This window comes from Manihot esculenta, chromosome 3 (genome assembly GCF_001659605.2).
Source record: "Manihot esculenta cultivar AM560-2 chromosome 3, M.esculenta_v8, whole genome shotgun sequence".
Lineage (NCBI taxonomy): Eukaryota > Viridiplantae > Streptophyta > Magnoliopsida > Malpighiales > Euphorbiaceae > Manihot > Manihot esculenta.
The window spans coordinates 24,023,366-24,038,394 of NC_035163.2; the positions used below are offsets into that span (position 1 = coordinate 24,023,366).

The window sequence follows — 15,029 nt, forward strand, 5'->3', positions numbered from 1 at the left end:
GGATTGAGTATCGTAAAAAGATTTTAAAATATTGCTTGAGTGATTAATCAGTAGATATTTATAAAATTAAGAAATTAATGAATTTTTTAAATTATAAATATAATGGTAAAATATTTAATAATTAAAATTAGTGTAGAAATTAATTAATTAATTTTTTAAAATATTATAATTAAGAGCGAGTAATATTTAATTTAAATAAAAAATAATTAAATTTTATTAATTTAAAATTTTAATTTGATTTTTTATTTTTTATTTAATTTAATTTTTAATTTTAAAAATTTTAATTATTTTAAATAAATTTAATTTTAATAAAAAAATTAGTAAAATCAAATCGATTAGTAAACGGTAACAAGAATCCATTTATATTGATCAAAGTCTAGACGAACAATTAAGCTCTGTGAATTTTGCATGAAAAATAAATTTAATATGTAAAATACTTTAATTGTAATATTAATAAATTGTTATTATATCATATTTACTAATAAAAGGTTACCAATAAGAATATTTAAAAGAAAATAAATATAATAAAGTTATATTTTATAGTATAATATTAAATATATTTCATATTACATTTAACTTTAATAAAAAATATATTTACTTTTATTTAAGAGAATAATTTATTTATTAATTATAAAAAACTTAATAATTTATCTATAATAGAAGTGAAGAATATAATTAATATTAAATAATATAAAAATAATCAATTAAATTTTAAAATATTCATCTATTAAATATTTTTGAAAAGTTTTAAAATTAAAAAATCAAGAACACCATCTGAAGCAAGAACCTTTTATCTCCAAAATTAATCCAAAAATTTAAAAATCTTTTCTTAATTAGTAATTATTACAGAGCCATGTTTTCACGCCATTAATTTTGAAAGTTAATAATTATCATGCTTTCCTTCCTAACAAGGCAAGGCAGCATTGAAAATATGACATGAACGCATTCCTTGTGCCACTACAAGAAATATAGATGATCAACTATTAGTATAGTTAACTGATTTCAATGCAACAGCTATCATCAATTCTAATAACTCAGGGCTGGAGACGAAAAGAAATCCAAGTTTCCCATTAAGAAATCCAAGTTTTGGATTGATGCTCTGATAAACAGATTAATATTCAAGTTTTTTTAAATATTCAATCATTTATTTTTAAAATTAATTAAGTTTTATATTCATATTTTTATAATCGATTTTTACTTTTATTTAGTTAATCATTTAAAATTCTAATAAACAGATTAATAATTAATCTCTTAATTATAATTAATATATAAATTTTAAAATATAAAAAAAATTATTTGAAATTTTAAATTCAAATACAAATAATATTAAAATAAAATAATCCAATTAATAAATAAGTATCAATAATTAAATATAAAAAATATATAAAGGAGAGGGAATATATTGAGAGTTGACTTGGAAATCTGCTGTAGCATTGAGTGATTTAGTCTGAAACAAAATTAGAATTAGTGATTTACAAAAAGCATTGTGTGTAGTATTTATGATATCCAGTCTGTCCAGCTACTTGCTGCACTGCAATTTTCGCATCAATGTCCTATCATCGCGTTGTGGATTCAGCTTTCAATTCTTACAACCAACTTAGCAATTCATCATTTTTTAATCTCTTCTTCTGATTGTTTGCTTCTCATCTATTCCTGTGAAGAAAAGAAGATGAAATCAATCATTTTTATTTTAAAAAAGCACATAGGTACTTGTCATGAACAGCTGATTGTGCATCTGTGATCATCAGCATTCAACAATTTCTTCGTATACCTCATGGGAGCCTTTCAACAGAGAATTGGAACTGGCTTCTGCTGGTGCCTCAGATATTCTCGCTTCTGATTTCTCATTTGAGTATCTGGTAAAGAGAAAAAGATCACCATGTTAGAACCCAGTAGGAGCAAAACTGAGATCAAGTGAAGCAACCAAGATCACTAAAGGACAAAGGATCCAATTTCCAAAGAATTCCAAGCTAGCATCACTGCAGGGACAAAAGCAGTATGCCATTGCCCGCTTAACGTGATAGCAAGGCATATATATATCGATCCCACTCCCCGAAAGTTTTCCTTCAATTGGGCTTTAAATGTTGTATGCATGGTAAAAAAAAAAAACAACTAAGAAAATCAGTATGCAGCGTGCGCTTTTCCAAACCAGAATTAATGGAGAAAGAATGAGGACAACTAAACAACCATAGGAAGAGAGAAAATTTTCCTAGTTTTTCATTAACAGGAGCTCAGAGACATAAACATCTGCATGTTAGACAGAAGAATTTAGCTTCTCTTTTTCTGTCAAAGAAGATTAAACTAAATCACTCTAGTCCCCAAAATCAGAGTCCAAAACCTTTCATTTTGAACCATAAAAGCACGAAAAAAAAAAAAAAAAAATCATAATACTACTTACGTTGAGAGTATTGTCACCCAAATGAGTTCTACACAATCCACCCAAAGAAGTCTTTGTTCGACTGGGATCACACCATAGGTAACAAGATGAGCAAAAGGCCAAAGCTTCCACCCTGCCTGCACAATAGACCATTTCAAAGAAGATAAAATTAAGCCTTTAATTCACTAGAAAGCTTCCCTGCCTGCACAGCAGATCACATCAAGTACAGATAAAAAGGCATGATGTTCTCTTACTGTTAGCATTGGCCAGAATGTAGCCTTTAATTCACTAAAAATGTTGACTGGGGATTCAAAACGCAGGAATCCCAATACTATATAATAAATACTGTTCCAAATTGCTGCCCACACAGTTTGGTCGAAGGCCACTTTCGCAGGAACCACCCACCAGTCTTGAAATGGAAAAAGCTCCTGGAAAACAGGAAATCTCTCAGGTAAACCCGAACTAAAAAATTCAATTAGTTAAATCCACAACTGATAAAAGCAATAAGTCACTGAATGGACAAAAAGAAAAGAGAAAAAAATTAGTAGTCACCTCACAAAACTGGTAATAGTAATGCGAAAGGGAGCCATGTAATGTAAAGCCAACGAGACCTGATCTAAACATTCGTGCTCGATCAAACTCAAAGAGCGGTTTACCTTCAAAGCACTGCCAATGATACAAATACATAAATAAAAGGAACAATTTGCAACAGAAATGAGATGCAATTAATTAATCTCACCACATTTTCTAACCTGTGCAATCCAATCCCCTATGGAATAGACCACTCCACTAATCATCATTTTTGCTAGAACAGGATTTGTCTTAAGAGCTTCCTCATAAGCAGTCCAATTGTGTTGAGGGACATATCTTAGAATCTCAAGAAGGGTCCACCCCTGAGAGAAAAGCAAAAAAAACAAGACATGAGATAAAATCTATTAACAATTATAGATTTTTAGCAGTCCAGTAATCAATCAAAACACATCCAAGCATGTTTGCTCTGCAATACTTAATATAAATGGAAATATTCCTGGATGAAATTCCCAATATTCCAATGAAAGCTTACAGTGGAATTTGAAAACAAGCAACTGCAAATTAATTCAGTCACTCTATCCCCATAGCATATGCTAAACCATTAGTCCTGGAGTTTCCTTTATTCCCTCAACCATATTATTGAAGCACTCTCAGCCTTCCCACAAGACCTTCAAAATCCACCAGATCAGTTTTCCAAACCGCACATTAAAGAATGTCATTTAGACAAAATATCTAATCTTATCCCCTCATATAACCAACATCCCCTCACAACCATTAAGTTTTCTGCCTGTTTCCAAAATCTAACCAACCTCACTCACTGGTATTGCAACTAATCCTTTTGAATCAATCTTTTTTCCAGCTGAGCTCTACCTTTGCAGCCAGTGCATGCCATTAATTCACTTATAAAACATACTAAGCATAGTTTTTTGAAATCTTTAGCTCCAATATAAAAGGTGAAAATCATATTTTTCCATGATGTGAAAAATTGGAGTAGATCACATCCTGGTGTAATCCTTTGTCTTGAGCTTTTGCTCCTTTTTCCACCCAAAAGTTCTGGGGAAAATAAAATACAAAACAAAACCAAATAAAACAAAAAAAAAAAAAAAAAAAAAAAAAAAGAATAAGAAGAGGAAGAAGAAGTGGATCACGAGGCTCTTCAAAAGCAATTTCCACTTCATATCATTTCACTACTTTATTGCAGATTATTAAAAGATAAACAATTTTGGATTTCAGCACTGCAAGTGCTCCAGAGGTATCAGTTAGACATCTAAGGCTCTGTAAGTTAATTTGCTCCTTTGGATTTTTCCATCATGGAAGCCAATAAAAGAAGGAAGCAATATTTGGTTAGACTACCAAAAGCAATCTTTAAACAACAGAGAACTCTTAAGTTCAAAAAACATCATAGATAAAAAGGAGAAAAAGTGCCATAAGCAAATAATGATAAAATCAACACGATTTGAATTGCTCCAGTGCAAAGGATTGACAAATTTCTTCATTTCTGAACAGAGATAGTATAATGAAGAAATTTCTAAAGAAAAGAATGCTACAAATGAGAAGCTTTTGCATTGTTCTAAACCTGAGAGAACAACATAACAGCTGCAAAAACAAGCCCATAAGAAAAAATGAAACTAATAAGCTAATATAATGTAAAGAAGCACCAAAAAGAATTTAACAGTAACACCCATAAAAATTAGAACAAAGGTATTAATACTTCATATATCAACTTCAACTATTACAACTTCAAATAATATTAGAATAGAAACAACAGATATACTCGTGAATTTCGTATACTTACATGCCAGTAATCATGATCAATTGTAAGCAACTTTGTTATGGCACAAGAACCCGCAGCAAGAACAATCATTGCATTTATACTCCTATCAATAAACCTATCCATTTCTAATTCGCTCTGTCTCCCTCCATCATCTCCGATACCGGAACTAGAAGCAGATGAGAACCCTTCAAGGGACAGCTGCCCCTCATTCGATCCAAACCCGGTCACTTGAGTCGCCAACTCGGTTCCTTCGCTCTCTACCTGACTCAGAACCACTCCTTCTTGTTGGTCCGTGCTGTCTCCACTCTGTACTGGAATAACATCAAGCTCTTCTTTGACAACAGAGTTCAAGAGCCAACTCTCAGCTCTCTGTTTGCTTCTAGAGAAAATTGGGGTCTGAGGAAAATTTGAGCCGAGGGAATAAGAGTTGGGAAGGGTTCTCGAGGTGGGTTTTTTGGATTTGGAAAGAGGAAAGAGACCATGGGGAGACATGGTGTGGAGAGAAGCCATGGGTGGCCACTGAGTTGAGTTGACCGAGTTATCACTGTAACTAACGGATCGTTTCTCCAAGTCTGAGTTTGTGAGCAGAGCGAGGTTATATTGGTTTGTTCATGATCTGCTGTGCTAATGATCATGCTAATATGTTGGGTACTCATTAAAAAAATGATGAACGGTGGAGATGATGTCTTGAGGTTCGGTGCAGAAATCAGTATCATCATTTTATGCGCATGGTGGTCAAAAGGGATGGATGGCGATTGGTTGAAGAAACTTATCGTTGGTAAATTGCTGTGAGACGTAACGTAGAAGATCTTTCTTTTTTCCAGTATTCATTTTAATATTAAAAAATTCATAACCAACCACATCGGAGCAGAACATTTTTTTTTTCTACACAGTGCATGCTTTTAATCACGGAATTAAATCATGGTAGGCGCGGGACTGTATTTTAATTATTCTTATTGGAATTTTCATAAGTATATATTTATAAATTTAAATATATGCATAATAAAATAATACTGAAATCCCATTTATAAATATTTTATATTTAAGTGGGTCTCATATTCCTTCCCTTGTCAAACCTGGGACTCAGGGTGGGGCCATTAGAACTCACTCCTGGATGAAGATCTTCCAAATCATCGGTGTGGGTCCCAAGAGGCTGTAAATCTTGACCTCTTAAGATAATAGCCTACGTAGTCCACACATCTCGGGTCTAAGTGGGCCATGGAATGAAAGCTACAATCTCTGTAAATGTAATATCTCTGATTGGGTGATTCTAGATAAGCTTATTACATGTCAAATTTTTGTAAGCCACATAAATATTCAAGGTTACAGTTAAAGCAGATAGATATTCTTATTTGTATTTAGAATAATAATAATTCATTCATGGTTTGGGTTTACATGCGCTCAATAAGAATTTATATCATAATAAATTATTATAAAAAAATTAAATAAATAATTTAAAATATAAAATAAATATATTATTAACTATTAGAAGAAAAATTAAGTGTGCCAAAATTCTTTTTAAATCTATAGACTTAGAAAAATACAAAAAATTTAATTTCATTATATATATATATATATATATATATATATATATATTATTGAAATCGATGAGATCGCCATGTATTTCTATCCCTATTTATTTAGTCTAAAATATTGTATGACCTAAACTTGATCTGACTAATCCGAACTGAAAATTGATAGTGGATTAATAAAGTGAATAAACTAATGGGTAATTTACGATTTAGTTTCTGGGTATTGTCATTATTAACAAGTTAGTCCCTGTATTTTTAAAAATCTATTAAAATGTCCTTATGTTTTATTTCCATCAACGAAATAGTCCTTCCGTCCTATTTTCCGTTAAAATTAAATAAAGAAGGAGAGAGAAAATTTTTAAAATCCAATTTTACCCTCAAATAAAACCATTTATTTAGTCCTTGTATATTGTAATTATTAACAAGTTAGTCCTTACATTTTCAAAAATTTATTAAAATATTTTTATCTTTTTTCATATCTATTAAAACGTCCTTATTATTTTTTTTCATCAATGAAATAGTCCCTATCTTTTCTCACATCTATTAAAACATCCTTATCGTTTATTTAAGTCAACGAAATAGTCCCTCCTCATCGTTTCTTTCTGTCAACAAAATCGTCTCTCCCTATATTTTTAGAAATATATTAAAATATCCTTATTGTTTCTTTTTGTCAACGAAATAGTCCCTATCTTTTCTCAGATCTATTAAAACATCCTTATTGTTTCTTTTTATCAATAAAATAGTCCCTATATTTTCTTTCCTCTTCCTCCTCCTCCTCCTCCTCCTCCGAAAAAGAAGAAGAAGAAGAAGAAGAAGAAGAAGAAGAAGAAGAAGAAGAAGAAGAAGAGAAAGAAGAAAAAGAAGAAGAAGGAGAAGAAGAAGAAGAAGGAGAAGAAGAAGAAGAAGGAGAGAAAGAAGAAAAAGAAGAAGAAGAAGGAGAAGAATGAGAAGAAGAAGAAGAAGAAGATAAAGAAGAAAAAGAAGAAAAAGAAGCAAAAGAAGAAAAAAGAGAAGAAGCAGAAGAAGAAGGAGAAAAAATAGAAGAAGAAGAAGCAGAAGAAGAAGAAGCAAAAGGAAGAAGAAGAAGCAAAAGGAAGAAGAATTGATGAAGAAGAAAAGGAAGGAGGAGGAGGAGAAAAATAATTGGGGGTAATTTAATATTTTATTATATTTTTAACGGCAAAAATAGACAGAAGGACTATTTCGTTGACGAAGAGAAAATATAAGGACGTTTTAATAGGTTTCTGAAAATACATGGACTGACTTGTTAATAATGACAATACCCAAGGACTAAATCATAAATTACCCTAAACTAAAATCAAATTGATTTTAGGCGATTCTTAAAATTCTGGTTCAAAATGGTTCAAGGCCAAGCTTAATAAAATTCAATAGCGATTCTAGTTTGAGATGGTTTTTATTTTGAGTGTTTTGGTCCATGTGATGATGCTTCCTTGCAGCCATCTGGCCATTATTATTATTATTATTATCAAAATAAATTATAGTATTTGCTCTGATTCAAGATGAAGGATGGGTTCAAACCAATCTCCGATATAAGATTAAGATCCTATTTGGATCCATGAACCGTTAACCATAACCAATTACTGATGTGACCAGGGATGCGACCCATTTCAGCGCAGAACTTGAACCCCCTTGACAAGGCCTCATTCGAACAAGCTGTAGATCTGTGTATTTCTTCCGTTTACAAAGTTTTTTGGTCCATTATATTAATATTTAATAATTAAACAAATACTACTTTATAATATAAAAATAAAAGCTCAATTTGTTTGCAAATAATCAATTGTATTTATAGAATATATATTTTTTTAAAATATTTTTGCGGGGACATTATTTTATAAAACAATATTTTTGAAGGAAAATAATTTATTTTTTACTATTTGATTATAAGCTTCAAAATAAATTTTATTAATAAATTTATATATATTGACGTGAATAGTATAATCAAAATCTACAGTATGACTTGCTTTATTTAAAGGAGGAAGTAAAGAAAAAATCATTTTCTTTAAAAATGAAATTTAATATTTCATGTGATAAAATAACATATATGAGCTAATTTTTTTGAATTTTTCAAACCTCAAAAAATATGAAGCACATTTTCTGAAAAATATTTTTTCTTAAACAGACCAGGGCCAAAATTTAAGTCTTTGACAGTCCTTTTCTTTTAAAATTCATGGAATCCGTATCAATTGTTTTATGATTTAGCAAGGAAGGTGGCAGACCTTGCGTAGAATGAAAATAAAAGTGTTTTTTTCCGTTCTTTCTTTCTTTTTCTTTCTCGTACAACACACTAATGTGGTTCATAAAGCAGTGGCTAGCAATTCCAGGGCCGTGAGCAAATTTAACTTCCAATAACAGTCTCAATTGAAAGTCTAAAACAATCATAGTAGACAGAATTTTGAACATCTTTAAACAACCTGCTTGAAGAAAACCAGGTTGATTGAATCTAGAAATGCAATAGATACAAAGAATGAAAGATTGTTCATCTATGACAGATCAGTTCTCATTCGGCAATACAAGGCGATCTTGACCCTCCACTAGCTTTGCAGATTGGATCACATCCCCAGTTTTTATCTGTGCAAGGATGTCTCTCCCAGCAGTTGTGTACCTGCTCGGTGAAACAATGTGGAGGAAACTGATGAATCAGTCAAAACAAAAACTACAATATGAATGATGAGAAGAAAATAATCCTGTAACGGCGTACCCAAAAACTGAAAATTGTCCTTCATCAAAAGATAACCCTCCTAAGCCAGCCTATAATAGAAGCAATATATGGAAATTTTAAAAAGAGCGAAAATGGAAAAGATTAATGTCACAGGAAACTTGTCAAGTGTAATTCTGAATCATAATTTTCTTCTTGATTTAGAGCTAATACATTTTGAACAGGAACTTGGACTGCACTTACATTTCTTTTATCATAGAGATAGAAGAAAAACTGATATGGTGCCGAGTACTCCTCAGAAACCTCGCTATGAGCCATTGCAACTGCTCCATACACAGATAATGGAAGCACTGGCAATTCTCCATCCTTCAATTTAGTAGCCAAAGAAAGTGAAAATTAGACATTGGGATATTACGCTTTGCTAGCTACATTTGCTAATAAAGAAGGAAATGATCCTATACCTGTACACTTAATGTTGTTCGGTACAGGGGCTCAAATTGCCCTGATGGCATTATCTCCAGGGGAGCACTGTAACCGGCATTCTTTGCAATCCCATTGTCAGTGAGAACAGCTTGGTTAGTGCTGCTGAGCTTAGCCCCATTATATGCCCCATCGATTACCTGAATCATTGTCAATTAATAGTTTGTTGTTCTGTCAGCAAGAGTGCAGGATCCGTATAGTCAATAACTAGAACACATTCTACATTGAAAATTTAACTTTAAAAAATCAACCCTTGAGCAAGCTATCTGAAGGAAATAAACAAACATGGATTGAACCAACAAGTGAGAAAATGAACTTCTACTTATTGGCCTTTCAATTTATTCAAAATGCATGCCAGCTTATCATTACTTTTCCATGGAAACCCATCACTATGAAGCAATAAAACCTACGGATGAGCATTGGAAACCAAAATTCCATGAGGCTGAAGTGAGGTTCAACTACCTTACCAGTTTTGCAAAATTCCCAGCAGTTAATGGTGCTGAATATCCATCTAGAACAACCTGAATACATGGGCTAACAATCAGTGTGTTTTAAATAGATATTAAACTGGCCTTCATTTATCCATAAACAGCTGAAGGTATATGCATCCAATTTTAATAATGCTTTTTCAAGAATTTAGACACATTGTTTGGACTGTAACCAAAAGTGTACTTGGTTGGATAATCACAAGAGAAGGAGAAAAATGTCATATCTGAAAGCCAGAAATGCAAAAATAACAAATTACAATCACAGTCATTCAAAAAGCCGTGCAAATGAACATGAATTGCATCTAACAGCTCCTGCAACAAGCCCCAGCTGGCTGGCTCAAATAACACAGGATATTGAATTAAAATAAATTTGTAAAAATGCAGCTAGGCACCAGTACAATTGAGAGATGATGTGGAAGGGAGAAGAGAATGTTTCTAGGATCCTCAAGTTCCTTAGACTGATTGAATAAAAAAAAGATGGTGCAGTAGTAATAATCAGGTTCATGAATTATTCATTAAACCAGTAAGATCTTGTCTAGCCATGGATTCCAGGAGAAACATAAAATCATTTAAATTATGATAGTCTTATAAAGAATATTATAAATAGATGGGACCGCACATTCTTTGCAAGGTGTTAAGGTCCATCAATTTCCCCCAACACACAAAACTGTTAATAGAATTTAATTTCCCACTCAGTTAGCCATGTTAGGCACCTTATTTCCTTGAAGGGAGGAGGTGTGTGGGTGGCATGAATACAAAGTAAAAAATGGAAAAAACAGTAATAACTTAAAAACCAGCAATAAGTTACACATAAATCCGTAAAATATATTTTAAGTGAGATAGGAGCTCAGCACTTATACACAACTTTCCTTGTATTTATTGAATAATACACAACAATAATTTATTGTCTTATTCTAATGAACCTAGTTAAATTTATCATACCTGAATTTTTGCAGTCTTCCTTTCTTCACCACCAGCTTCTGCAGAAAATGTTGAACCATCACCTTTCTGGATTGTAAATTCAACAGTTCCTCTGCCTGTTAGCCTGCAAAGTGAAATATTTGCATAGTTCCCAATTCAAATATTCAACAGTTGATACAAAGAAAAGCTTGCATTTTACAGATTAAATAAAGTCTGTAACATGTAGACCAGATAAGTCAACTGCATATCAAAGTAGTAAAATAAATGCAATAGCAGTAACATAGTGTAAAATTGATATCAGACAAAAATCAATCATTAACTATGAAACCAACATTTACAAAGAACAGTTGACCTACAAAAATGTGAAGGAGAGAAGAAATTAATAAACTCATCCTAAATCACATGTAAAATTAATGTGAACGTTCAAAATGCAAAAGTTCTAATACTCAAATACACGTACTTCAGTTGTTATGGTCATTAGGTTAACCTTCTTTTTTTATGCCTTGGTGATTTAATGAAGTTCTCAATTAGAAACTCAAAAAAGTTAACTTTCCTCAATAGACTCTGAAAAGTTAACTTACTCTTGCCAAGCAGGGAACTTCATGCACTGAAGACTGCCATGTGAATCGAAACTAATTAAGTTGTACGTCAAGAGTCTTGGACACCCATATTCAACACAATTATGACAGCTAAACATAGTTGCCACCAATGATGTAAACATATATGCTGAATAAGAAACATTTAATGAAGAATTAATTTTGTGTCCCCATAAGCTTATCTTTTTTTCTGCTGATAATATGGATGTTATATTCAGGTGAAGACGACAATCTAGATATCCTAAAACCATGCTCATCACAGTTATTTGTGAAAGGCACATGTCTAATCTTTTATGCATGCATGTGTCCTAGATATAACAACGAAAGAACTTGAGATGGATAATCCAGGAGAGAACTGACTGACCTTGGATATTTCAAGTATTGCTCAGGCAACAAAAAAGACAGCCCAGGCGCCTGTTACAAGAAAATATTAACATGTCCAGCATAAGGTAAAAATTGAAGGTTTCTAGTAATATAGCAATAGCATTTAAAGAATGTGGTCCAACTCTTTGTGATTGCAGAAATATATTGTAATGCATTTCGTATGGGAAGAATACCAATATTACTCAGGAGTCATGTTTACCTGCAACAACTCCAGCTCTGCAACTGTATCCAGTGAAGATGCAAGACCAACAGATACTTTATCTGGATCCTGATCCTTAATACATTGAATGAGTGCTTGCAAACCACCCTAGCAAAAACAGGAACTCCACTATCAGTCTGCTAAATTTTAACATAAATGATTGATTTGTATCTCTTTTCATTAAAAAAACAATGGATTTTTTTAATGCAATAACTTCTCCAAGATGAAGCATCTCTAAAAGTATAATTTAGAATTTGATGCCGTGACGTACTATTATTTTAATCTTTTCCTGCTTCACAACTATCATCAATGACACTGGAGCAACATAACATCAAGAGAAAGGAGCTTTCTCAGTAACGGGATTCTGATTTCTGGCCATGCTCTTATTCCTAGTATACTCACACTGATTATGTTTTTCTTAGTGTGTCCACATCTATATGCATAAACACCTACATACATACTTTATGTCCATATCTTCAGAGGTTACAACATATAATATGTCCTTTTTAAGAAAACCAACTCTTACTTTATAGTTAGTACATGCAAGTCAGAGAAAGAAAAGAAGATATGACACCGAGTGGCTCTCTCACCTATAAAAAAGCTAATAATCTTCCAAAGTGCCTTCCCATACCTTTCCATCAATTAGAGATTCATATAGCAAGGTGCCCCTTTCCTTCAAGTCTGCTGGTATACTTGCTAAAATAGAATCTTTTTCATCTTTGGCTATCTGAGATCAAGGAAGAAGCAAAAATTAGAAAGTTAGCTATATAAAGCAATTAATGTTTAATTTGGGAAATGAACAAGAGAGACTACAATGACTAATGATATCAAATGTAACAAGAAGTAGATGAAGTTTGAAATAAAACTAACAAGAAAAATATGGTGTTGGTAGCACACTCAAAAAAACAAAGCATTACATGCATGCAACAAGTTGTCTATGGGGAAGAAAAAAAAATGTCTGAAAATACTAAATCTGAAGCAAATATTTAATTGATAATGTCAACCTAGAACAATAAATAGAAGAAAAATTCAAGCATATAAGATGCACAAAATCCCATTTGATAATTGTAATAAATCAAACTAAGGTGCAAGGAGCTCTATGAGATTTTGACCAGCAACAATCTGATGGTATGAGCATCCCTGATTAGAGTGAAAGAATATAATACATGCCTTTAGTGCTTTCTTGACATTGCCCTCCATTGTTCCATAAGGCTTTCTCTGTGGAATCCTGAGCAGGAATGAAATATCCTCCAGAGAAGACTGGAAGCAAAAAGCAGGAGCAAACCAATTACTATCCAGGTTAATGGAAATAAGACAAATTCAAAAACTAAGAAGAACCTGTATGGCCTTCATATTTGCATTTGCAGGGATAGCCCTTCTTAGAGCAAGTTCCCCGGTTCTTGGGACCTTGGTGTCTGGAGAATAAAGCACTGCTTCTGCAGTAGAAATAGACCAAAAGTCCCAACCAGCCAAAGGTAGTGGTGAAGAGATTTGCACAAAGATAAGAATCAGAGCAATCAGACTCTCAAGTTTCTTCGCTCCATGTCCAAAAGTTGATGTGTATAAATTAGCAGGATTATCTTCCCTGTAGGCCAGATCCTGCATGGCTGAAAATCCATTTCAGAAAAATATCTCAAAGCAAATTATGATTTTGTTAGTTGTCTGATCCATGGGATGTCATAAGCTGTGTGTTAGAAGACCATAAAGAAAAGGTAAACCCGTAATCTCATTTCAATTCTTCTCTCAATAGAGGTGGAAGCAAGTTCAAAAAGACAAAATAATTTTATTGAATATCCAATAAAACAAGGTATAGCTCTTTAATAATAAGTTACAAGTTGAACTACCCCAGAATATGTCAGCAGGAAAATATCACATTTATCTAATATTCATCAATCGTCAGGGGAAAATTATGGGACATGACTCATGAGTATAGACGGAAAAGCAAACTTCTCGGAATCATGTCATATCTCTTTCATTTCCGGTCCATGACCTCATTCATGGAAGAGACGCAAAAAAGTGCGGTTTTCATAAGCAAAAGATTTCTTTGCAAGGAGTGAAATTATCCAAGACATAAAGGGAAGCTGAGTCTGTCCAAAAGCCAATCCCCCCATAACAATGGAGTACCACAAACATGGGACCTAAATTTATATAACTTCATAGCTGCAAATCCCTTGCTGCAAATTTATAAAAAATTTATACACTAGAATGCACTTTCAGAAAATCCTCAGCATGATAACTGGTTTCGAGAAACTTGAATTCCCCTTAAACTATCACCAGCTTCAAACACACCACATAGTTCGAAGCAGATACTGTATTTCTATATTATTCGCCCAATGGCAACCAACTGTACATTCTACATTCAATTTGATGCCATAAATGCACCAAAATTGGGAGTACAAGTAAAATTAGAACTCTCAACACGTAATTGCCAAAAAATACATCAAAATTAACAACAATATACAACCAAAAACACCCAAAATCACATAGCAGAACGCAGAAATAGCAGAATCAAAGACAAGATGCAATGTTATCAAACCCAACCTTTGCATAATTTTTGGTAGGCTCGCAATGAATCTTTAGGTGGCCTGGTCTTGGTGTGACATTGGCACGGGCTTGATTGAGTCGAAATGCGAAACTGGTAGAGAGAAAATGGTGTTTTTGAATCGAGGGAGCAATGGAGCCGGTAAAAGAGAGCTTGTGAGAGCTGATAATGGAAGAAGATAAAGAGAAAGCCATGACTTGAAATTGATTGTTAGTAGTTTTGCTTTGTAGGAGCGAGAAGGGGTTGGTTTGGCGCGCCCCATCTATCTACACTGTCCTATCTGGCTGTTTTCTATTAGCTCGTCTACTTATTCTTTTTATTTTTTTATTTTTTTAATTTTTTATTTTCTCTTGTTGCATGTCATATGAAGAGCTAAGGAAGAATTATATGAATATTCTCATTATTCACTAATAAGTTTTATATTTTTTTAAAATATATTCATTAGTTTTTACAGTTTGATTTATTTATAAAATATTCTCTTTATTTATTTACAACTCATTTTACTGGCTAAAATTGAAAGCAAATTAT

General features: G+C 32.5%; 2 protein-coding genes across 4 annotated transcripts; both read right to left on the minus strand.

The window, feature by feature from the left end:
* Positions 1-1,376: 1,376 nt before the first annotated feature.
* Positions 1,377-5,269, minus strand: LOC110610435. The gene is made up of 7 exons (XM_021750356.2): positions 4,704-5,269; positions 3,130-3,270; positions 2,930-3,043; positions 2,632-2,805; positions 2,399-2,514; positions 1,772-1,856; positions 1,377-1,653 (listed from the first exon to the last, which is right to left on the minus strand). The coding sequence occupies exons 1-7, from the start codon at positions 5,190-5,192 to the stop codon at positions 1,648-1,650; spliced, it is 1,125 nt and encodes a 374-aa protein (XP_021606048.1). The 5' UTR covers positions 5,193-5,269; the 3' UTR covers positions 1,377-1,647.
* A 3,292-nt stretch (positions 5,270-8,561) lies between these two features.
* LOC110610544 (peptidyl-prolyl cis-trans isomerase CYP37, chloroplastic) lies at positions 8,562-14,766 on the minus strand. Of its 3 annotated transcripts, none has more exons than XM_021750512.2 (12): positions 14,501-14,766; positions 13,298-13,558; positions 13,130-13,219; positions 12,591-12,686; positions 11,960-12,067; positions 11,741-11,790; positions 10,802-10,904; positions 9,839-9,892; positions 9,353-9,511; positions 9,135-9,257; positions 8,934-8,983; positions 8,562-8,837 (listed from the first exon to the last, which is right to left on the minus strand). In XM_021750512.2, exons 1-12 carry the CDS (start codon positions 14,693-14,695, stop codon positions 8,726-8,728), a joined length of 1,401 nt encoding a protein of 466 aa, XP_021606204.1. In that variant the 5' UTR covers positions 14,696-14,766; the 3' UTR covers positions 8,562-8,725. The 3 variants fall into 3 exon arrangements, with proteins under 3 accessions (XP_021606204.1, XP_021606206.1, XP_021606205.1); XM_021750514.2 differs by having other exon boundaries at positions 13,298-13,566; positions 14,501-14,634; XM_021750513.2 differs by lacking the exon at positions 9,839-9,892.
* Positions 14,767-15,029: the final 263 nt, after the last annotated feature.

What these genes read in the sequence shown, in the direction of transcription:
- LOC110610435 (XM_021750356.2), bottom strand. Translation starts at nt 5,192, where the DNA reads ATGGCTTCTCTCCACACCATGTCTCCCCATGGTCTCTTTCCTCTTTCC. An exon ending in ACTATTACCAGTTTTGTGAG is followed by an intron (nt 2,806 to 2,929) that starts GTGACTACTAAT and finishes CCTGTTTTCCAG; the next exon opens with GAGCTTTTTCCATTTCAAGA. An exon ending in CATTCTGGCCAATGCTAACA is followed by an intron (nt 2,515 to 2,631) that starts GTAAGAGAACAT and finishes TCTATTGTGCAG; the next exon opens with GCAGGGTGGAAGCTTTGGCC.
- LOC110610544 (XM_021750512.2), bottom strand. Translation starts at nt 14,695, where the DNA reads ATGGCTTTCTCTTTATCTTCTTCCATTATCAGCTCTCACAAGCTCTCT. An exon ending in CTACCAAAAATTATGCAAAG is followed by an intron (nt 13,559 to 14,500) that starts GTTGGGTTTGAT and finishes TCAGCCATGCAG; the next exon opens with GATCTGGCCTACAGGGAAGA. An exon ending in CTGGGAATTTTGCAAAACTG is followed by an intron (nt 9,512 to 9,838) that starts GTAAGGTAGTTG and finishes ACAATGATTCAG; the next exon opens with GTAATCGATGGGGCATATAA.